The 25,357-nt window shown below is 39.7% G+C and overlaps 1 protein-coding gene across 5 annotated transcripts in view; it reads right to left on the bottom strand.

The window, feature by feature from the left end:
- SATB1 (SATB homeobox 1) overlaps positions 1-25,357 on the bottom strand; it is a 93,401-nt gene that overhangs the window by 52,066 nt on the left and 15,978 nt on the right. For 2 of the 5 annotated variants that reach the window (XM_074861328.1, XM_074861350.1), the window contains exons 1-5: positions 22,153-24,269; positions 19,064-19,299; positions 15,101-15,277; positions 14,178-14,304; positions 13,327-13,450 (exon numbers count right to left, since the gene is read on the bottom strand). In XM_074861328.1, coding sequence (XP_074717429.1) covers positions 13,327-13,450; positions 14,178-14,304; positions 15,101-15,277; positions 19,064-19,274 — 639 coding nt within the window. In that variant the 5' untranslated portion in view covers positions 19,275-19,299; positions 22,153-24,269. Of the gene's footprint in view, positions 1-13,326; positions 13,451-14,177; positions 14,305-15,100; positions 15,278-19,063; positions 19,300-21,990; positions 22,047-22,152; positions 24,270-25,357 lie in introns of those variants that run through there. The other 3 variants (XM_074861343.1, XM_074861336.1, XM_074861358.1) reach the window with 3 other exon arrangements.

The following is a 25,357-nucleotide window of genomic DNA, read 5'->3' as shown; positions in this document are numbered from 1 at the left end:
TCAAACAGAGATCTCATGAATACCCAAAAACATGCTATCTGGTTTCTGAATGCTAATTAATTTCAACTAAGGAATCTGATTTTTTTTCTGTAGGAAGGAATGCATGCTTTTGAAATTGAGTACTTCAACAATAACAGGCACTGAAAACAGAACACCCCACAAGTTTAATTTTGCACTAGTTTGACACTGGCTATTTTCACAACTGTTTTACATTCAAACCCGCATCTGCTAAATCTGGCTATAAGACAGACAGCAACTATTCTCCCGCTTCTCAAATGAGATTTTATTTATGTTTCACTATTTATCAAGTTTTTCAGTATAAAGCCTTGTAACAACATAATGGTTTTGTCAAGTGGTAAGTAGAAGATACCTCATCTTCCAAGCAGAATATGAACAGTGCTGCCCATAAACCCTACAGTCAATTTTCAGAGCTGAAACACTAATCTTGACAGTAACCTTTTAATGTATTATATTAATGGCACAGAGGCGTTAAGCACCTTTTTTATAATTCTCAATAAAATGAACATTTACTGAACAATCTGTCAAACTACTGGCTCCATTTTTTAAAGCCAAACTTTTAAGGCTCTATTCTATTTTCTCTTTCATAAATCCTCCACTTCACATCCCTAGACACCAGCAGGGTAGCATGTTCCAATGCTGCAACCCTAACATGCCTTTTTGAAAAAAAAAAAAAAAAAAAAAAGAGAGAGAAAAAGAGAAAAGCTACGAGCCTTTGTCCCTAGATCTAGTTTGAATAGTGATAAAGTTGCAGAACAAGACAGAACTTAAAGATTTGGGGGGGGAGGATCTTTGCATAAAGGACAGAGGAACTTTGTTTCCCCGATCCTAGCCACTATCAGTGGCTTTTGTTCATGTGGAAATCACAAGCATCAGTTTTAATACAAGCCAAACTCTTAGGAGCGCTTATTTCTCAGGAGGCTCTACGTTAACATTTTTCAAATGAGAAGGGAACATTCAAGCCCCAACCGGATAACACAAGATTATCCCCAAATCAAAAGATTTAGCCTGCCTGAGCCTACGCTAGCCCATATACTGCAAAAATCCAACCAGGGCAAAATGTTGTTCCTCATGTTCTGGTATGGCAGAGAATTATCATCTGCCACTCCAAATAAAAGCAGACCAAATATATCCAGCCACTAGCTGGTTTTTGGACAAGGAATCATGAAATGGACAGTTTAATTGTGTATGAAGAATTATGTTAAATTCCTTGGTCCATTACCTTGAACTATAGCAAGTAATGCAATGGAATTTGTTGCCATATGCCCTATAAACACATAGGGTAAGGGAAAAACCCACAGATGGACAGAGAAGAAAAAAACTTTTGTTTGTGCCTTTGGCATTGCACTTGGATGGCTATCTGACCTCCATACTGTTGCCAGGGTCAGAAGAAGTAAGGATCTGCATGGCAAATATTGGTCATATAAGTTAAAACTGCCTAAAGGCAGATTTAAAACGATGGCACAAGCTTTTCTTCCAATACGTGAGCATGTCATTCCTCCTTTCCCCTATGCTTGTAAAGCCTAAATTATCTCCTCCTCCTTTTCTGCCTTATGTTGTCTTTAAGTATTATAAATGTACATACTAACATAAATATAAAACTACATTGAATGTAGAGGGAAGATCTAAACCAAAAAGAATCCCAATCATATATACATATATTTATATATGTATAGAGATATACCCCCACACGAGAAGATTTTGAAAATCAGAAATGAGGATTCAGCATCTGAAGGAACTAATCCTTGCACTATTTTTACCATTTTGTAATGTAAATGCCCAGTTGCTGCATGACAGAGCAGCATTCTCCCATGTTTTCTGAGCATCTCCCACTGATGGATATAAATAAAGCTCAAATAAAAAGCTGCTTCCCAAGACACTAGTCTTATATCTACAAAGGTTAAAAGCTTAAAAGAGAGAAAGATAGGTAGGTGGGAAATGTTAATTCAGATTTGAAGAACTTCATAACTGCTTTACAAGCTTTATGGCATAGTGCCTTAGACTTAAAAAAAAAGAAAGAAAAATAAGCCACAACCTCAACCTATAAAAGATAAGGAGGCATAGCACATTTTTGTCTTCATTGTCAGATGTCCAACGTGAATCTTTTTAAGAATCCTGATTTTTATGGCACACCATTCATAAATGGCAGGTACTTAGTAGTAAAAGTCCTGGCTAAATCTTTCCTAAAATCAACCTGGATAAAATATAAAATGCAAAATAATCAGTATTTAATAAGTTAATTCTTGATTTACTTCATGGAATGTAAATGGTCCCATATTTTGAGGGATGAATTATTACACTCTAAGATTTTGACTCTGCAAGTGCCTTTGCCAGAAGAGCTCTGAAACCTGAGAGCTCCATGGGTAAGGAAAGCACTATCCATTTTAGCCAGGAACCTGCTTGAAAAAGCTGTTATAAAGTAACTGGATTGCTTTAAACTGCTCTTTTAGCTTGAATGAGGAATGCATGCTTTCAAGGGCTCTTCCCATTGCTCCTACTTTGGTGACCACAAAGAGACCTCAAGGCACACAGGCAGAATTTCTGCTGGATGATGCCAAACCCAGAAGCTGTGATCCAACTGGGGCTGGACTTCAAAGTCCACAGGACCAGAGCTAAGCTACTCCAGGGTAAGTTCCACCCCTCCTTCCCAATCCTGTAACGTGGAGACAGGGTCCTTAGTCCCTCTCCAGGCTGCTGCTGTTCCTACTCTAGGCAATGCGCTACGTGAAGCCTGCACACCTACACTCACCTCTTCTCCTCAGGAGACTAGGAACAAGACTAGAGGAAGCTGGAGCCCAGGAGGACAATCCAGATCACACGCAATGGATGTGGACGGGGCAAACCAGCATTTCTTGTACAGGAATAAGGTTGGGGTAGGTGGGGCCTTGGAGATCTCACAGACTGATCTGGTGAAAATCCAGAGTAAGAAACACCTTCAGCCTTCCTCTCAGGTGGATTGCTTTTATTTCCAACCGTGTTCCAGCCAGGTCAGAGTGCTTCTGCCTTGTTTCCTATCTGGAAATGCTAATCCTAATGCACGTGCTTCCAAATGCTAACTTAATGCAAATACTTTCTGTGACAGGGGACATTTTAGATCTATTAATGCATTAAATTCAGCTTTGGGCACACAAAACTTTTCCACAAAAATGAAGTATATACATTGTCCTGATAGAGATGTTGATAATTGTTCTATCTTCAACCAGCTGCAATGGTTGTTTTCACTACAGTTTTTTTAAAAGGCTCTTCAAAATTGCTTAGCATTATCCACTACGTTAAGGAAGATTTCCTTGCTGGGAAATAGGACACGATTTTCACCAAGTCTTTTCTCGGATTCCACTGTTCTGCTAGGCAAAGCATCAGATGTCTGGCATGAAGTTGAGCCCTAAGGCACAATGTCCAGACAAGAAGTCATCAGACTCAGTAGCACTAACAGTTGTCTTGCTGAATTTCTCTTGGTGTTTAGGATAAGCCTTTTCTTTGATCTCTTTCCCTTTCCCTACACGAATTTTTGCTGCTTTTTAAAGCCAAAAGGGACCATTTTGAGCATCTATACGGACTCTACATAAAAAGAGACCCTAGAAGTTCATCTAGCAATTTCTGAATTCAGCCAAGTTACCTGTGGCTGAGCTAGAACAAACATCTGATATTGATCTGAAGACTTCTTGTGCTGGATCTTTCACCACATCCCATGGTAATCTCTTTCACTAGATATGTACCTTTTTTTTTTAAAATGTATGACTAGCTTTTAGTTTGAACTTCATTGATTTCCGCTCCTAGGCAGTACATTGCTCAAGCCTCTGATTGCTTGCTTAAATACCCCTCTAGTGCCAAATGTAACATCCCTTGCCTATCCTTTGTTTAAATGGTTAAGTGTCAGATTTATTGTTTCAGTCCATGTGCCTCTTTACGAGCTGCCTGTACATCTGATTATTCTTAATCATACAGACCCAAACTCTATGAGGGTATTTATGCTGCTAAAAGCACATGAACAAACTACTTTCTGTCCTGAGAAAAATATAAAAATTTGTCAGGAGAAAAATGAGTTATAGTATGAAATTTGCTATGGAGTCTTAACTTCTGCTAAGTAAAATCATATGAAGGTGACATTTTAAGCAGCTATGTTAGCCAAGATACTAGTTTCGCCTGTGTTGCTGCCTTTCACTGACAAGAGTTTGTGAAAAGTATAGATGCTCTGAAGAATTCATAAAAAGATGCAAGATTCAATGAAGGTATCTCAAAAGAGAAATGTTCCAGCTAGCTTTCCGTATGGAATATGCACATGCACTTTGAGGGTCTATTTATTCAAAAATTTTTCTTAGTTACCCCTTATATTAAAATACATAAATTAAAAAAAAAAAAAAGTAGCTAGATTAGGTTTTAGCACACAAAGCTCCTCCTTACAAAAAGTACAGAATAAGGAACGCAGCTTTAAGAGCCTGTGGATGTACTAGCTGGCAAGTATATTTTGGTGGGATTTTTTACGCTATATGTACACATATATGTGTTTATATACACACACACAACCACTCCTCAATTCTGAGAGAGTCTAGATATACTGATTCAAATACAAACACACTAGGTAAACTTAGGAAGCAGAAATCTCCATCTCTAGAAAGGCCATTAACACTAGTATCCTTTGCATGTGCCTCAGTTTTTCATCATCACAAAACCCATCCTCCTCCATGACAGTTTACTAAGAAGTATTAAATCCTTTGGAAAGGTGGCACAGCCAGGCACAGGTTATGCTTTAAGCACGCTTCCCACCTCTTCTGGCACAAGCTTACAAAAGAAATGCAACTCTCAGTGTAGGAAATCTTAGTACTTAAAAAATAAAATAAAAATAATTAAGAGACAGGTGTATAAGAGGAGAACCTTTCAACTGTTCCCACCCCTGGGGAATGGAACTTTTCCCTTTGGAGTAGTGTATTCCATGGCTTGGAGTGAGGCATGTCTGAGGTTGCTGCTGTCCTGAAAAACCTGTCCTCTCATCACTGCTGCAAGGCACCAGGGGAATCTGATATTATTTGTGCTGTTCTTAAAGAAGTGTCCAAGGAAAGAGAGACAAAGCTCATCCTCCCCTTAGGTTTTCCTACCATGTTTCTTGGAAATAAAAATGAAGATCCTAATTATTAATTAAAAAAGGAAAAAAAAGTGGGGGGGAGAGAGCAAGCTTTGAGAGTTTTGCTTAGGGTCTGGTTTGAGAAATGCTTGTCTTTTCTCCTAAGTTATGATTAGAGTGAAGACATGCAATGAGTCTGGTCTGACAAGGTGAGAGTTGCTCATCTCTTAGCATCGCCTCTCAGTAAGTGGGTCCTGCTTTGCTTTCATTCCTGTCAGGTAAAAAATTATTACCAATTCAAGTAATTTTCTCCTGACGCATCTTTATGCCTACACCCTTGCATGCCCTAACACAGACGTACCTCAGCTTTAAATCTGCTGACAGTGACGCTACAGCACCTACAGAATTTGCTCAGCTTTTGGGTAGCTTTTATAACCACACTGATCTCTGTGCCTCCCACCACTGCTAGTAATAACTGAACCAGTCAGGGAAGGTCTCTGCAAACCAGTCACAGCAGTTATTAAGATGTAGACATACATATCTCCTCGCCCTTTAAATAGAAGGCTTAATTGGTGATGTGGATAGCAGCTTCCTAATGGACAGAAATTAAACACCATTTAATTCTTGAGCAGACACTTCCAATGCACAAGGTTTACCACACATTTGGAGCGGGAAGGGAGGGGGGGAAGGAAGGAGCCGCACACACAACTCACTCTACCTCTGACAATCACTGAGGAAAAGCAACATGAGGACCAGAATGGCATAAGTGTGGCAGGTGTGAATTGACCTGCACTGGCAAAGCTGCGAGCTGGGAAACTTGCAAATCACATGATTGTGCAATACTTGGCTCCAGTCAGTGCTATCATGTTCTTTATTAAAATAAAAAAAAAAAAAAAAATCTTAAAGACATGTACATCAAGTTAAGGGATTAACTATCAAGTGACATTACTGAAACAGAGACAATATATTTCTTTATTGTTAATGAAATTCAGTTAAAAGTGAAGGAAGTGATAAAGAAAGTACTGTTTTGTAATGTATTTTACATAAGAACGTAATATAGAAAGGGAAGTGCAATTAAATCTTAATGTGGACTTTTTTATTTTTAGTTTATCATCTGGTTTACATTTTGAGCCCCTGTGCAGCAGTAAATTATGCTGGCATTTCTTAGGGAATAACTGCCATGTTAATTTAGTTTAATAAAATAACTGACAGGAAAAGGGGAAAAGAAGCAAGAAGAGACAGTACACCCACCCCTCCCCCCCACCCCCCCCTTGCACTCCTTATCTTTAGCTAAGTATTCAAATGCTTTCTATATGAATTGTCCGTGGTCCAACTCCAGCACCATGTAATAATACAATACATTACAACACAGTACAATACAATCTTGGGTTTCTGTAGCGCCCTTCATGCAAGCATCCCAGGGTGCTTTACAATCATTATGAGTTAAAATTAAAACTGAAGCACATACAATTCCTAATAGAATCATTTTAAAAATGCTAAACAGAACAAATAACTTTTAAGTCTAGATTTAAAAGTCCCAACTGCCAGAGCTTTCCTTACTTCAATTGGCAATGAGTTCCAAAGCTAGGGAGCAAAGCGACTAAAGGCTCTCTCATGTTATGTTAAAGGATCTCTCATGTTGTTTATACTTGTGCAGTACTCTACAGCCAACAATTTGCCAATAAGAAGAAAAAAAAAAAAGACTTATTTGCAATCTTGCTTAAGAGAACACTGGAGGAGTGGCTTGTTAACCCTCTAATAAAGTTATGGAAAAAAATAAATAAATCAGGGTTCGCACTTGGCCAGGACTGCGTTAAGAAGTATGCAAGAAACATGAATGAATACAGAATATTGTAGCAGTGCATTAACCCACTAAATGTAAAAGGAGAAAAAAAGCGCATGGTTTTGTATATATATAAAAAGAACAACATCACTGCAAGTATTTAAAATGCAAGTTATTCTATACACTATTCTCAGGACCACTGAGTGAAAACAGAAATCAAGTAGAGCTCAGTTCTACACACGTGCACATTGTAGAAGAAAAACATACCAGAAGAAAATGTGGTGTGTTCCTTTTTTATTGTGTCACTTCCCTAAAACTTGAAGTCCATATGATGTAGATAATCGTTCACATGACACAGTTCTCAAAATCGCTGAGATACAATACCAAGTGGTTAGCACACAAAGTGAGGAGCACGGTCCCAAAAGTGTTATTCCCTTAAAAAGCATGAATTTTGTACTCTGTTCACAGGAGAGCCTGGCGGAAGACATCTGCTTGTATCTCCATACAGCTGACTTTGGGGGTGTAAAAAAAAAAAAAAAATCAGCACTAGCACCATCTCTCTATTGGACTCCTCTTTTTCAGAAGCAGAAACACAAGATCTCTTGACAGCACAGATACTAGGTGACATGCTGACAGCTTACAGAGTCTGCTGAAGTCAAAAACTGCATTTATCTGAGAAACAAGGTAAATTCCTGTCCTCCCCACGGTAAGCCCGGGCCCCACAACTGTTTTGGAAAGGGACTTTTGACATCCTCACTATAGTTAATTCTAATGAAGAGGCAGAAAAAAAAGCTATATATTTTCTCCTTTAATAGGGCACTGCCCAGATAAAACAGTTGTAGACTGACATGGCTTTAACACTGAGAGCGTTTAGATGCATCTAAAGAAATTCAATCAGTGATCAAAAGATCAAGCAATTGGAAGGTTGAGTATCCTGCAAATGATCTCACACGGCTCTACCATCATGTGTATTTTATCTTCCCCATCCTGTCAGCAATAGGCTCTGTACTGCCTGTTCTATCTGAATGACTAAAAATCATGGGCACAAGTTTTAATAGTTAATTGAAAATGGTTTAAAAATCCAGATACTACGTCAGCTTGAAGAGACATCAGAGTGAATGATCTTGAGCAACTGAGGGGTGGGTTGAAAGGCCCTGCCTGCCAAAACCTGAGCCTAGGCCCTCAAGGATTTACTTCCCTGAAATAATTAATGACATCTTTAAAATCTAAAAGTACAGTAAATTCTAAAGTAGAAAAAGGAGCTGCATTCCTTACTCAGGTAATTATTGGGGGAGGGGAGGAGGAGGAAGAGGGGGAGAGAAGAAGAGAAGAGAATCACAAGCAACAAAGAAATCCAAGGACCTGATCTCAGGTCTAGGCAGGTAAAATTGAAAGGGGAGGGCAAAAAACACTTTTCAGTTTTGTAGAGCATGAATTAAAAATTGCTCATAAAAAGTGTGTATTTTGGCAACTCTTAATAGCTCATTCCTTCCTTATTTACTGGTCTGGAAATTTTAATTTTAGCAAATGCAACTCTTTTTGGTTGGGATTTTGGAGAGGTTGGGGTGTCAGAACAGCAGCAAGGAAATGTGAGAGGATTTCTATTATGCTGCTTATTTGCTATGACGGCCAGGTGCCTTCAGATCAGGTGAACTGAGAAACACTGATGTTCCAAGGAAGCTTTCTGTCTGGCATTTCTGCCAGATCATATAAAGTCTGCACGTTGTCTGCATAAAACAGCATGCACATTCACGGCAGGATATCTTAACAAAAAGGAAAGTATATGATCTATATTGTGCCCATGTCGGATGCAGACAATCATGCACTACACTACGGACGTTTGATCAAAATGCAGTCAGGATAGCTATATTTATCACAAGTGCAAAACTATTCAGACTTTGGTATCATACCAGCACTTGCTCCATGTGCGCATACGTTTCACAGAATGCAAGTGTATATCCCTCAAACTGAAAAAATGCCATTCCCTCATCATCAAGAGCAAAATTATGTAAAAGACATTACAGGCATGAGGGGAGGGGGCACACACAGATATCTTTAAAAAAATTTTAAAATAGTAATGCAATCTCTGTAAATGACTATGTCCATAGTATCACAGCCTCTGGATATATTCCATGAAAATATTGCATGTCCCCTACAAAATATTTTAAAAAATAATAAACCATGAGATATGAGATCAGGCCTGGAATTTCTCATCTATAATGCAGTGACTATTGGCTGTCCTTAGAGTCAGGCTAGATACAAGCAGTTTCAAAGGATGAGCAATGGGGAAGAAAAAAAAATTTAAAAGAAAAAAAAAAAAGAGACCTTCAAATTTCAGGATACTATGAGGGAAGAGAAAGAATACCTTGCTTCAGATGTGCTTTCACAGTGGTATGATAAAATGCTTGTTTGTGAATACTAACAACAATTATTTAGAAAATCTTTTTGTAGAAAAAACATCGGGTGAGATAATACCAGTAGAAAAGTCAATGTCATTTGATCACTGCCATATTTTCAAAGTGCCCAGGTACTAATTAATCTCTACAATCTCTGCATTTGGTAGGTGACTTCTTATCTTCCTTTCATGGAAAAGGTTACAGGAACTCAAGATAAAGGGTACATCTAAATGTTCAAAAGCACACACTGAATTTGTTCCAGAATTATTAAAAGAATTTTCAGCCTTTTCTTGGGCCAATTGCCCATGTTGCTCTCCTCTTCCTCCTAAGAGCTTATCTAACTATATATATACAGAGACAGAGAGACAATAATTCAATAGGGACAAAACAAAAAACCCCAACTTATTAATATCAGTATAAATACAGTCTGTAGTATTTCAGTTATTTTAACTGTGGAAGTAATAAGAGACTTCTGCAGTAAAAACCAAAACAGAGCAAAACTGTGAAAATTAAGTATGAAGATGCTAGGACTAAGGGTGAGTAGAGAGATGGAAGGACTAACATTAAACAAATACACGCAACAGGCCTGCCTGCCTGATCACTTTAGCGCAGATCCCAACAGACTGAGGTAGAGCTTCTGTGCAAAGGGTTGGAAATAAGAATTGATGGTAGAACAACTTCTTTACAACCCTTTGGAGACCAAAGAGCCAAAACAGGAGGGAAATGAGATCCAGGCCACTCGCGAGATACACGAATTTAATGGAATGCACAAGATGGCCCAAAATTGAGCCCTAGATTAAATTCCAAGTTGCCTTCTCCATCAAAAGAGGTCTGGAGAGGAAGCAGAAATTAAGCGAGCCGTGCTTATCGAACGCACGAAGTCTTTCACCCGGCATCTGCATATGCTGCTAGTCTCTAGCAATAAAATCTGCAAACCTGAGGTAAAGCATGAAAATACACACTGCAGCGCATAATTCAGAACAGGCTTAGCTTTTCCATGTGAAATCTGCAGCATCCTTGCCTGCTTGATACCAAGAATTTGAGACTAAACCTCTGCACGGATGCTTGCAATTCCACAGCAATTCAGAGCCATGCATTTGCTCCGGTCTGTCCCAAGCACTCCAAGTCATGTCAACGGGGATTCCCTGTGATGCGGGCTTGTATATTGAGTAATAAATTTGGCCTTCAGGGGTGGCCACAGCAGTCACAGAGCGAGACAATTACAGTAGCTTCAAAAGAGACCATGTATTCAACTCTCCTAATGAGAGCAAGAGTCACAGTGGTATTTTACCGAGGAAGGCATGAAGAGTTCATACCTGTATGCCCCAAGGTTTTAGTTGGACAAGAAAGCAAACAGCAAAAAAAATAAAAAGAAAAAAAAAAAGAAAATCCACTAAGCAGATGATGCTGTTAAGTTTTCAAGACTCTGTAACTAAAACAAACCAGATCTCAAAGTTTGTTTGCTCACATATTTTCAAGCTATTAAGTATATCTGCACTATAAAAACAGTTTGCTTAGGTTTTTTTGCAGCACACAGGATATCAGTATTCTGAATAAATGTGAGAGATTTTTTAATACAGAAAATGCATGATTAATTAAGAAAATACAGTCAATTCTAAGTGAGGATGATGATTCTTAGTTTTCCATGCTTAGATAGGGCTTTGGAGATGCCACACATTGAGCACAGCAACTTAAATACTTTACAACAAATTACTCCATACCTACACAACATAGAGTACTGCTAATGACAGTGACAGAAAACGATAACTACTCTCGTTTCCACTTTGAGTCATTTTTCTGTGGTTAATAAATTATATCCATAACAGTGTTAATAAGTTATGGTACGGTGTCACTGCATTAGTTTGCATTTGTGATGAAGCACTTCATATGGCATTACCTATGCCCGTTGGAAGTACATAACTGCAGAGACCACTTCTCTGCTCCCAGAATTATCTCCCATGCTGGCATTTTGATGGACCCTCTAAGGAAACATTGGTTGCCGACCTCTGCCTTGCTCCCACTTCTTACCTCTGTTGCAGCAGCACGCCACTGCGGGGCAATTCACAAACTTTAATACATTTAATAAAACACAGACACTCTTAAATCAGAGTCCCTTCCATAGAAGTGATATACAATGAGTTATTAGTTAGGCAAATACAGGAAGCATTCAATTTAGTCATGTGAAAAGAACACCGTCAGATCAATGTGTCCTCCCTCGAGCTCCCGGAGGGAAATAGGAAGATTTAGACTGACTGATGGGCTCTCAACCAACCGCTGTAACAGCTTGCTTTTTCGAAAGTTAAGAATAAATAAATGTATTTTAAGCTTAACATGATTTGGTCTTTACAGAAGAACAAAAAGCAGAGCTGTTTAAAATCTTGCAACTCAACTACTGCAGTGCTGGTGAAGACAGAGATGACAAAAGTAATAAGCATGCTTTTAACAACAAAAAGAAGCTCACCACTTTAAGTATATTCTTCTACAAATAAAGAAGTGCAAAACAGTAAACAAAGAACCCCAAATCCGAGTTACATAATCCGGGGTTTAGGTCATCTCAAGCACTAGCTTCAAGAGCTGTTATTAGGCAAGGTGTTTTTTGTCCATTAAAATTATTATATAAAAATTCAGTATAGTTTAAAAACAACTTTGTAAAAGACTGTAATTATTGAATTGTCTCCAGTACCATGATACTGCCTCTAGTGAAGCATTCCTTTTAAAAACTTTTTTTCTGCTTTATCATTGCATCACCTCTATATATACAGAAGCTGCTATGTGAAACACGATGTCCAAATAGAAATGAAGTATTCCATCTCAATAGAATTTACTTGCTTTCCATCAGGATTAAGTAAAAACCAGCACTATTAGATTAAAATGGAGAAAAATCTCAAATTATCTGCAGCCTCCATAAACCAGCAGTGCAAAAGCTCACATGTTTTTATAGTAGGTATGTACAAGATAACTTTGCAGACGTATTACTGGAATGGTTTGCAACCAGTAAAGATAATTTTGATTATTTCCACTTCAAAACTTCCTGTATTGGAGCCACATCACTGAAAACTATCTAACCATAGGGGAAAAAAATAAGTGATGGGAAAACAGCCTGCTAATACATCCACTGGAAAGACAGACAAAGAGAGTAATCCTCTATAGATTAATTGAAGTCTTTTGGAGACAAAGACTCCAATATTCTGAGCAAGAGAAATAAAATCCTCATAAAAATACCTTGACTTCCTTAATTTCCTTTTTCCCCTCCTTACCACAACTAGCATCACTTGTTTGTATACTGAATTTGTCTCCACTGCACCGCAACAAAATACATTTTAAAATTTAAAAGGTAAAAATAAAGACGAAGTTCCCACCACAGCATCATTGGACACGGTACTGCGTAGAAAAATAAGTTGCACCTTCACAGTAATTTGACAAAAGAATGACAAAAAGAAAGGCAAAAAAGAACAATACAACTAAGGTTTGAGGAAAGCAACAGTTTGGTATTTAGCAATGCATACATTGAGATTTCATTTTTGTTTAGGTATATTTTGATTAGAACTAATAAATGACTGATTTTCCTTTGGTTGTTTGCAACAACAACACATCATCCAAAGAGCTTTATTCTTTATTCCCTTCTCATACAGCATGCCAAAGACTGTCTCATTTTATGAATTAGCATTTAAAACTACTGTAGGTTATCTAACAAGCATTCAGATTCAATAGTACTTTTGACAGCAATAAGTAAAGAGCCTTTTAACATCTTGAACACATGTGCTTGAAAAAAGTAGTTGCATCAAAGCAGTTCAAAGACTGAAGACAAAAACCAGTTAAAATCCAGTTTGCCGTGAGACAATTTTAGTGTGGTGTAAACAACCTTTCACGACTCCCCATGGGAAACGTTGTAAGACTATGTTCAAAATGAATCAGGCATATTTATAAAGATCATGAAGTGGTCAAACGAATTTGCATTTTTGGCAGATTCACTCCATGGGTACTACTTGCTACAGTCTCTAGAAATCTCAAATCTCACATCAGCGTTGCCTATAGTGCTTTTATTATTTATTACATGTTATGCTAAGTACCTGTGAAAGGGGACATTCCTTGGCCAATGAACTCTGGTTCATATCCTTCAGTAAGTCCTTCAGAGCATTTCTTACTGTTGTGTGAGACCATTGTTCAGGAGGCAAGTCTTCTAGTTTAGGGCAACTATTTGAAACACAGATTAGAAAAGGGATTATTACAAGATTGCATCCTGCTGCAGAACATTCCTTTAAGACAGACAGATTTCATTTCGCGCATCAAGCAGATGCATCTGGAGATTGCTCTCGGTCTCCTGATTGTTCCGATTAGTTAATTACTTTATACAACACATCTGCTGTATTGATGCATGAATTATACATCAGCTGCATGTGGCGACTATTTTTTCATGTTACTTCTACCTTCCTGCTCTGATGCGCTTGGTAAAACAATTTAAGGTGTAATGCTTTCTCACGACTGATCATGAAAAGCATTAATATATTAACTGTTTTTTTCTTTTTTGTTACTGTGAAATTTAAGAACCTAGACAGCAACAATAAGTGTGAGCAAGTCATTCTTTTACAAAATGCACACAGATGGTATTGTTCATGATATGCAAAAATATTTTTCTCTTAAGTAAACTTTATGTAAAATGCCTTCTTGTAATGCATCATTTAATTGACTAAAATGCAATATAGTTTTAATGAGATATCCAAAGAAAATCTATGTATCAGAGCCATAAAAGTTTTCTGCAATAGTATACTGTAAGTTAAAGAAGAATTAGAATAAGTAAAAAGGAATTTAGATAAGCCTTTGTACTTTGAGCACACAGCAGAGTGGGAATTAAATACAAGCAATATTAACAGTAAGAGCAGACAAGTAACAGTTCACGTCTCAGAACTGGTATGCAACTTACCTGTGTAACTGGATTTTCAGTGTGACCACATGATACACATCTTGCAGCATGTCTGCTACTGTAGCATCAGGGGCATCTGTCACATAGGAGAGTGGAACTGGATTCCACTTCCCAACCTGGATAAGCCCTGTGGGATTTTTATTTTTTGAGTGGCCAAGAAGGGCAGGAAAAATTTAAAAAAAAAAAAAAAAGTAATTTATCGGTTAATTCCTAGGGGCAAAAGAAATATCTGATTTTAACAAGATCACCACCTTTGTTTCTAGCCTCTTAAATCTGGTACAACAAAAGAACACCCCCCCCAAAAAAAACCACCCACCCACATGCCACTTTATCTATATTATGAAATTATACAAATGCATTACAGTAGAGATTTTTTATATGTATAGAAGTGTATTTTCCTAAGTTCCCATGAATTCAATACAACATGATATAATAGTTAGCATTCCTCTTAACAAATTAGAAAGGATTTCGCAATGCAAGGACTGAGTACAAAAAAACAAAACCAAAAAAAAAATACTTTGCAGTCTATAAAACCATCAGGAACAAAATAAAAGAAACAGAGCTGGATATTCAGTCATAAATGCAAGTTGACTCTCAACAGTCCATCTGCTCAAATATGCTTTACACTTCCTTGTGGATCCTCAGTGGAGCAGATTATTAAGGTCAATAAGCATACTAATGATTCAGTTGAAGTCTTTTTTTTTCTTTAAACAAACAAAAAAAAAAGACTCTACCTCCACATTCCCCACGAACAAAACGTGCACTAACTAAACAAAAATACATTAAGGAAAAAAAAAATACAGAGACAGAATCTGCAAGAAGTTTAAGAAGTAAAACCTGCATCACATTCCTGAAAGAAATCCTGCCCCTCCCCCAAGACCCCAAAAACATAATTCATCATACAATTTTGTAATCTTATTTACCTTTTGCTTGGGCAGCAGAGCTGTGAGAATATCCAAGTGATAGCAATGCCATTTCAATCAGTTGGTTGAAAAGCATATCCTTCCTCACCAACACAAATTCTGCATGCTCCTCCTTAGAATCATACTCAATGGCATTTTCATAATGTTCCACTACACAGAAAACTGGAAGCATACTTCCTATTAAAAAAAATTAAATTTAATGTATTAAACTTGAGCTACAGTACAGTAGGTGGGTCTATACAGCGTTATGTAAATAAAACCTGTATGAACAGGCAGAGGAGGCATCAAGAATCATCACAAATATTTGATAAACATATTTCCTGAGTCCTTTCCCCTCACCCTCCCCAAAAAAAGAGAAAGTTCTACAAAACATACATCTATCTGAAAAGCAGAAATGCAAATTTATCTTGCTTGATCAGATACAGATTAAAGAATTACCTTCTATAGAAATAACAAGGTTGACTGAAGAGAAGTTGATTCTCTCTGTCCTGCCTGATTTGTTGTGAGTAGCAGGCAGCATGAGAACCTAAATACATACTGCAGATGTCTTCACTGTAAGCCATTTTAGTACCAGCTACATAATTTTGTTCGTTAACGTTAAAACTTTCTTAGTCCTGCCAAAAATATGTAATTGCCTTCAACATCAACAACAAATCACCTTGTGTGTTATACATTCACTCTAAAAAGAGTACACAAGGAAACAAGGCAAAAGTTAACACTAATTCGTGCTTCATTCACTGAGTGCACTTGAGCACTACTTTCACTCGCATCTTTAAGAAACAAATCATGATTTCAATGCCGTTTTAAGAAGTGTACCTGCAGTTCGGGCTTTTTTTTTGTTGCCTCCCGCACTTTACATTCCACATTTCTGGTATTCATTGCTATTTTGGTATGCCTGAAAGTAATTACTAATTTCCAGTTTTGTAGCATCATACGACAAACCGTTCCCTACGCTGCACAGCATATTAAGCAAATAACCTTTTTCCCTTCCTTTTGCCTTTTAAATTTTTTTTTTTCCTCCCTTTTGACAACAGACAGAGAAGTAACAAATGACCCAAGCTGTTTTAGGGACAAAGTCTCTCCCAGCAATCAGATTCCTAGGCTTTGTGAAAATCCCTCCTGGTCTCCCAGACGGACATGGATGACATGATGACCTCGGACCTGCAGTTTTAGGCCCCGGTCCCATCCCGCTGTCTCCAGCAGCACAGGTTAGGATCTCTTAATGACAGAAATCAAAAGGGTTAAAAGCAGATGTACAGAACTGTCTTATGGCAGCCTGCCAGAGGGGTATCATCTTTAGCATAAATGATGACAAGGGTTATTTTAACAGGGCACCCAGGAACTCCAATTAGTCCTACAATGTTAATGCCTCTATAACCACTGCCCTCTAGACTTATGGAAACCTCCTAACCTGCTAAGGTGCACCAGACATGCTGTAAACTAAAAAGAAGATTTACTCTTGACAATACATAAACGCTTTAAGACCGCGTCTGTTGATTTGTGCTGTAACATATAGCAAGAAATCACGATAAAAAAGATACCTCTTAAGCACGTATATTTAAACTACATCTGTTCACCAGAGAGTCAATCTCTGGCAAACAAACCCCTTCAGGCTCGCTTGGAAAAGCTCACAAACTCACTCCAGTTTGCCCAATAGGCTCAGCATGAAAGACAAGACTAAAACCTTGCCAATATTTATGTAGTGCAGGAAGGAGCTTTTTTTTTTTTTTGTCTTTTTTTTTTTTTTTTTTAAATCTAAGTGAGATTGGTCAGGAAGGGAGAGAAGACCAAAGCAAAAGCAGTACATGCAAATTGGCAATTTCTTCATTGGTTTTAATTAAGCTGTGGAGAGCTTTCTAAAACACACACATGCTTCATCTGCAAAAAGGTGGTGGTTTGTTTTTTTTTTTCCCTTCTAGGCTCTCTCAATTGATGTTTGACCTACTACTGTCTGATTCAGAATAAGGGCTCAAAATTCTTAAGTAGTTTCACCATTAATACTTGAAGATAAAAGGTAAACAAAGCTTCACTTTAACTAACTGTGCAGATACACTCAAAACCAGCTAAAGTGTATTTGTTTTTCCCCTTATCAATTCCTGCAAATTAAGCTATGATCAGACATAAAACTAGCAAAGCACAGGTACTTCGCTGCATATCAACATGCTTTTTGCCAGGTACATGGTCTCGTGAGTTGCAGCATTCTGGAAAATGTGGTACTTTAAACAACACGGGAGAACCTCCTAGACAAATTCTGATGTACAATGTAGATTATCAGAGGTGGATCCTGGTAGTGCGACACAGGTATCATCTGACTACAAATCAAGCCACTAAATCTTTTAGCAAACTGTCACTAGTGTCCTTCTGTTAATGTGAAAAATGTTATACAGGAGAGCACAATCTCAGCTGGCTGATCACTCCTGCTAGTACTTGGCAAGACCTCCAAGTGCAGCAACTTCATAACCTTCTAGTATTAAAGGGGAGAGCATTGGTCAGTGCTCGCTGCTAAAAATACAGCATGATTTAAACCTGAAGGCAGTGTTAGAGTTTTTGCTGAAGGTTTACGAGTCTGTGTAAACAGCACGTCTGCCATAAGGAGCAGTGAAGTCTGTAGAATCCTTGTCTAAAACTGTCCTGGCATTGAAGTTTGCTGTGCAAATATCACATAATACCAGAGACAGCTGAAATCTCCTATTTAGGAATTTATGGAACTTATATGTTTGCAGGCGTCAGAAAGTCCTTTTTATATAGCCCCACTGCTTCACTGTACAATATTAATGCACTCTGCTTGAAAAGCCGTAATAAATTATATTTTTAATGCTCTTACCCTGGCTTTCTTAAGATGCATACATTCTTGGCAAACAATCAATAAATAGGGTAATCATGAGCAGAGGCCAAAGAATTTGCTGAAGTGCTGTTTTTCCATTTTTAATAGATAAAGATCTAACAATACGGACTGCTGTGTCTGTTCATTTCAGGATCAATATATTCTTTGTTTTCGCCAAACCGAGGAAAAAATAAATGATTGTACGATAAATGTTATGCATCAGACACAATGAAATTCCTCTGTCTTCTAACTTTGTGCGTTTAATAGTCTTGGTTGCATTTTGCACTTTGCTTAGCAAATGCAAGAAAAATCTGGATTATAAACATACACCGACTATACTAAGAAAAGTAGAGGCTGTTTTAAAACAAGTGCCTAACTACATGCAGCATATTTTGATTTAAATTAGCAAGCCTGCAGGACATGGTCAAAAAGACTTACACATTTTGATAAACAAAATTTATAGATTAGTGTCCATTAAATGTATTTTCAATGCAAACAAAAGCCATCCATATACAAACATCAATGATTCTAAATGTGCCTTTTCCTTGTGTAAATGTCTAATTACAGCAAACCAGCCACTGAAAAATATGACACCCAAGTTGTTCATTGTTCAATAATGAATTGTACTTAAGAAAATAAACTGCGAAGATTGACATCATAAATGACTTTTCCAATGTGATACCTAAAGATTTACACTCTCTCCTTTAAACCAACTTGCAACTGTTATGGAAATACTGCTGCCCTTCCAAGCTTGGACCATCATTAAGAGGAAAGGCGAGAATTTGTTTTGGGGGTTCGGTATTTACTCTTAACATATTTTTGCGTTTCTTAGCCCAACACTTACTCAAAGAATTAATGCATTATATTACTTCTAATTCAATGTAGGAATTTGTTTTAATCAGGGCAGCTAGCCTTTACCTTAACAAAAATCAGACTCCACCCTGTAAAGCAAGATGCTCCACCCAAGCATGAAGCTTACATTTCCCAAATGTGATTTATATCAGAGTTGGGAATATATAGTATTTTAGAATGGAGATTTATTCCTGAAATATAAATGAAGTAGAATCTGCAAAAGTATGCTTCCCCCCCCAAATATTATAAATGATATTTCTCTAATGCAGAATTATCAAAAGTGTTACCTTTTCTAATATTAGTTTTCATCAGGTGTCCAGAGTGTTTTAAAGGCACTCCTTGCATTTTAGTTCCTGTACTTCCAAGTCTTCCTCTTCCTAATGGGCTCCCATTCTGTTCCAAGCGCGCAATTTTGGCTGGTGGACCCTTCGGATCGCTTACATTGTTAGACATTTCTGAATGTTCTTTCCCCTGAGTTGCCTCGTTCAAATGATCCATACTCAGTCCCGCCTCTAAAGATCACCTGCCATGATTCAAAAAAAAAATATATATGTTGTACACGTGTGCGCATATGTATACGTACACAGCCTGCACATGTACAGAGAGAGATATATATGTATCATAAGCTCAGAAAGAAGAATAAATAACTATTTTAACTGGAAATAAGATGCCTTTTTAAAAAGAAACAAACTTATTCTCAAAAAATGACCTCATACCCCAGTTTACAGAGAGACAGCATCATAATCTGGTGGAATTATTTTTTAAAAGCCAACTAGAGTACCCCTTTAATAAAAAATCTTCAGAGATATTCTACTAAATCTGAGAGAGGCTAAGACTCATATAAATGATGATGATTGTCAAGGTATGTGCTCCAACACAGCTATTGTTACAAATCTCACAGAAAGGTTTGTTATTAATCCCGGGTGGTTTTATTGTGTTAGGAGAGAGAGAGACAGAGAAAGAAAAAAGAGTCTAGTGAAACACTTCTCAATCTACTTGATTAAAAAAATGGATACACAACAATAGAAGGATTGTTAAAACTTTAGTTGAGGGAGCAACAGATTTATTAGAGATATAGAATATTGTCCATTTACAATTCCTCCCCCCCTAAAAATAAAAGTTAGGAGAGAATTTAACATTTAACTTCAGAAAGCAGTGGCGGGAGATGGTTGCTTTTGAGTTTCCTAACCAATATTATACAAAGAGTTTATCAACTTCTGCAAAGTTCAAAATATGCATATGAAATTTTTCAGATGTGAAGCTTCAAGCATTAAATGGAGTAGTTTAGTGAATTAAGAAAAATAACTGAGAAGGTAGCATCTCACAAAACATAATGCTGGGAAAAATATCCACAATTTCTACAGTACTTTTGAAGCCCTTAAAGATATTAAAAAAGAAAAACCTGAGTGATGCTAAGTTACATGCTGGCACAGCTATTTGAAACCAAAAAGCAGAAGTAATTTCAATAGCAAATTAAGAAAAGGTATACGTTAATATGCTTCTATTTCTCATTTTATAAACTTTTGAAACCTCTATCTATGAACAGCAATTCCAGTTAAATCACTAAAAATCTCCCAAGCCTAGAACATGACGGAGTAAGTTTTGAGGATTTTTGTCACTCATTAGATTCTGTTTTGCCAACTATATTAAAAAAAACAACAAAACAGTTGCTGAGAACAGAGACATCTTTCTGGTTATGATTTCATTCATCAATACTGTCGTGATTGTTAGGTATTTTACCCTACCTTTCTCTGACTGAGAAAGGTGTGACTACACTGACAATTATGTTATATACATAATATAATCACTAAGGACAGGTGACTAGACATTAATTTATGAACTAGAATTTACATTAGCAAGTACAAATACTAATACTGGGGAAGTCGTATTTAGAAAGACTGGTGTGAATCTGATAATTGCTACTTTCTTTCAGTTGCCTAGTAATTCAATACATTTTCTGCACATTTCATAGCAAAGCTATTAAAGCCTGAACATCTTGGGATTTTTTTATATACTTCTATGTCATTGGTATATATGCCAATGACAATTCCGTAAACTATTTTTTTTTGTTTGAACACCATGCTGCTTTTCCTGATATGGTGAAGAAAGGGGTAATATATTAATCTGAACGTTTACAAGCAACCTCAAGAATGCCACTGAATAGCTGAAGTTCAGAAAATCGTTATTTTTCCTTATGCTGTAAAGTGACAGGCTAAGGTTTACCATTCATCTTGATCCCATCTGGTTTAGGTCGTGTGTCTCATTAACAGTAAACGTGCCTATTTTAGCCACTTTTTGAAAAGATTTTTTCTTTTTTTACTGTGTTAACTGCAGCCTAAGCAAAGAATTACAGACTCAAACCGTTAACATCTTCTGATGTTTCTGACGATGCTAACATACTATAGGGCTGCTTTTCTGAGAACGGTCTCTCTCAAGAATAAGACGATTAACAAAAAGAAAAAAAAAAGGGGGGGGGGGGGTAAAACAAACCAAAAAAAAGCCTTGAACAAGAAAATCCTTGTCACTTCTGGCAACTTCAGAAGTACTCTAAGGCACTGAGGTTCTTTGCTACAAAAAGTATCTAGTCATCGTGAGTCAGAATCGCACTACATCATGTACAGTGAATAAAAGTGATAGATCGCAGTTTAGTTAATACACTGACTACAACCAAAACACCAAATGGGTCATTTTCGCTTGGCCTGAGAATACCCACCCATCGGCATCCTTTCACCGCTTAGTCATCTTGTAAAAAGCCTTATGTTACAAAGCAAAATTACATGCACATAAAACACCTAATTTACTCATTTAAACTCCGTGCCCAAGGCTAAAGTTCACTGAAACCTCAGTTTGGAATAGTGATGAGCAACAACCAGCGTGGCCTGCCCAGGGAGAGGGTTGCAGGGAAGAACTATCATCTCCGCCGGTTCCAGGCCAAGAGTTTCCCCGGGTTTCGCATTTAGGCATCTTTCACAACTACAAGTTTTCATCACAGGCATTGAGAGAAGAGCACAATTTCAAGGCACAGTTTCCCAGAGACAGCGTACACGTACGGGCACACCGCGCAATTTCTGAATGAGAGTCGGTGCGGTATCTCCTTTTGTCGCGATGTAACGCCGCCGGTATTATATTATTTCTTCCTCTCCTCCTGAATCAGCCCCCTCCCCATGCCTTTCCCCTCCTCTTCCCTCCCTCCCCCATAAAAACCCATAATCACATTTGAGAGAGGCTCCGCACTTATCCGTTCCATATGGCTCTCACAATCCAGGCCAAGCTTTCCCTGTGACCTTTTAAAGAGACAAAGAAGCAAAGTACTTATCTAGAAACAGAAACACTGCAGTTTTCTGAGTGAAATTAGCAAAACCGACCCGAAACTCACCACTTCAAAACTTGACAGCATATAAATAACAAAAACAAAGGAGGTTTCCTTTGCAGCCCGAGCTCTTGAAGAGGAAGAAGTTCAAGACTGATGTTTTCTAGGTCCCCCCCTTTTTGGAGGGGGGGAGAGGGGGGGCAGCAGACCTGAGGACTACTTCCCCTAATATTCTCTTATTTTTTCTTTTTTTCTTGTTGCTATTTTCCTCTAGGCGGGGAGGGGCAAAAATAGATAGCGAGAAACAGAGTAGCCATGAGCAAAAATGGCAATGGACAAAAAATACAGATTAAATATCTTTTGAGAGAGCCAGTTTTCGAGGTTTAGCAACGGAAGAAGGAGCTGAAGATCAAATTGATCAGACAAGTGTAACGCTCAAAACGAGGAATTCATAATAATAATAAAAAATAAAGTAGCAGGTTTAAATTGAGGTGGAGGGTGACTTAAGTCTAGCTATCCTTTCAAAAATAAAACCAATGCGTACAGCAGCAAGTGAGAAAGGGGGTTATTAAAAAAAAAAAAAAGCAAAGAAAAAAAAAAGGCAGCTTTTCTATCCAGTGTGAAGAGCAGAAAGTCTACTTCTAGGTTGTCACTTACACTATTATTCTCCAATAGGCACCCAGAGGAGCAGCACACACAGAAGGAGCCCGCTCCCCTCCCCCTCCGCAAAAATACACACCGTAACAGCCCCCAAACTTTCTGCGGAAACCTCAGCCCCAGAGATCGCTACTGGAGATTAAAAAAAAAAAAAAAAAAAAAAAAAAAAAGTGTAGACAAAATTGCAGGAAAAGGCACTAAAATGCCACTTTTAATCTCGCCTTTGCGGTCCGGGGAGGGGAAAAAAAAAAAAAAAAAGGCAGAGGACCTGTCTCCTCTCATTTACCGGGGGCTGTTGTGCGAGTGAAGGGGGGAGAGGGAGCGAGAGAGGAGGGGAGAGAGAAGAACAGAGGGGAGGAAGGAAACACACACAACAAGGCACACCACCACCACTACAAAAAGTGACGAGGTTTCACTCCCTCCGAGTCCAAAACCGGGAGAAATTATAATTGGAAAAAAAAAAAAAAAAAAATCCCTATTAAAAAAAAATAAAAAGAAAAAAAAACACAACAAAAAACTGGTTCTGCTTCTGTAAAGGAATAAAAAAAAAAAAAAAATCTGGGAACTCCGAGAAGAGTTACTCGCAAGAAGGGGTAAAAAATATAAAATAGAAAGGTTGCAAAAAGCCAACAACAACAAAAACCAAGCCAGCAAAAAACCCAATAATAATTGAAAAATAATAATAATGGCAGGCTTTGTTTTTTTGTCTCTTTTTTTTTTTTTTTTAATTCTCGTTTCCCCTGGCTGGCTGAGTATGGTTGTTATTTAGGCCGGTTTGGTGGTTGTTGCTGGATGTTACACGGATATATGTATGTGTGTGTGTATGTGTGTGTGTCCCCGGACGGAGCTGCCTTGCTCTGCTCTCTCTCCCCCCCCTCCTCTCGCTCGCTCTCCCTCTCTCTCTGTTTCTGTCCCCATTAAATTATTAGTTGACTCATCACTACTCCTCCTCCTGCTGCTGCCGCCGCCGTCCCCTGCTCAGAGCCTCCTCTCCGCTACCGCTCGCTGCCGCTGCTGCCGCTGCCGCTGCTTCTTCTTCCTCCTCCTCATTTTAATACAAAATAACACCGAGGCCACCGGCTTTTTTTTTTTTTTTTTTTTTTTTTTTTTTTTTTTTTTTTTTTACAGCCCGAGACGGGAGGAGGACGCAGCCTCCCTGCTGCTGCCCGGAGCCCTTCCCCGGCGGCCCCGGATCATCCGACGCGTCCTGGGAGAGAGAGAGAAAGTGGCAGAGGAGGAGGAGGAGGAGGAGGAGAAGGAGGAGGTGGTGAAGGAGAGAGGCGTGGGGGAGGGGAGGCCGGCAGCGGAGGGGGGGTGGGGGGGGGTCGGGAGAGGAGAGGTGGCAAAGGGGGACCGCAGTGAGGAGCGGGGAGGGGGCGCGGGCCGGGCCGGGGGGGCGGCCGCCGCCGCCGGCGGTAGGTGATGGCGGGGGGGCCGGGGGAAGAGGGCGTGCGGCTTCCGGGCGCGCACGAATTTGCAGGCAGCTGGGTGCGGGTGAGGCGGCCCTGCCTGCGCCGCGCACAATGCCCGCCGCGCCGCCCCGCGCAGCCAGCGCCCGCCGCGCGCCCCCTGCGCGCACGCACGCACGTGGCAGATGGGGGCCTGCGGCGGAGGGGGCGAGCCGGCGGGAGCGGGGGGAACACGGCGCACGGGGGGGCGAGGAGGAGGAGGAGGAGGGCGAGGAGGAGGGGCGGGGGTGAAGGCTGAACAATATCCTGCCGGCGCCGCCGAGCGCGCCGCGCCAGCGCAGCCCCCGCCCCTCCGCGCGGAGGCTGCGCGGGCCGGGTCGCGCCGCGACGGGCAGGTGCACGGCGGCGGCGGCATCGGTGGTGGTGGCGGCGGCATAGGTGGTGGCGGCAGCGCGCTGCGATGCCGGAGCTTCCGCGCCCTGGAGGGGCGGGGAGGGGGGCGGCCGGGACGCTGGGCCCCGCGCACCCGCGAGTGGGGGCGCGGCGCGGGGGCAGCCCCCGGGGGATCCGGCAGGCCCCGTGGGGACGGAGGAGTGTCGTCGTCGCCTCGCCTCCCCCCCCCCCCCCCCCCCTCCCCCCAACAGAGGTGAAAGAAAAGCACCAGGCACATATTTAAAAAGCGGCGAAGGTTGGGGTGAACCAGTCCCCCTTCGGCGGAGGGCGTCTGCCACGCGACAGGCCCCCGCCGGCGTTGGCAAGGGCCAGGCGGTGGCCGCCGTGGCGAGTCCAACCGTCCAACGGCGGAGCCCAGGTAAGCGCAGCGCATCGCCCCGCGCTCCGGGCAGTAAAACACCGCAGCCCCGCCGCGGTGCGGGACGGCGCAAAACTTGTCCCCGAAGCGCGTCTGCAGAGCGGGCCCCAACGCCACCCGTGAAAAGTGAAAACTAAAAGGTGGGAACGTATTGACAAATAACTGCGAGACAGACATAACTTTTTCCCATCATGCACTTGGGGGAAAAAGTAGCCCAACTAGACAAACTTGAAAGCAACAAGTTTGTACAAGCTACGAGATAAGAGAAAAATTAAACTTCTTTATTGATAAAATGCATAGTGTTTGAATATACTATGTCTAAAAGGAAAGTTGCATCATGAACTAAAGAAAACATGAATTACTGCACAGGCAGATAGATATAGCTAAAATGCTT

Source organism: Strix uralensis, chromosome 1, assembly GCF_047716275.1.
Source record: "Strix uralensis isolate ZFMK-TIS-50842 chromosome 1, bStrUra1, whole genome shotgun sequence".
NCBI classification, from domain to species: Eukaryota; Metazoa; Chordata; class Aves; order Strigiformes; family Strigidae; genus Strix; species Strix uralensis.
Note: the sequence above shows the minus strand (reverse complement) of the source record. Positions and strands in the feature narration are given on the sequence as shown.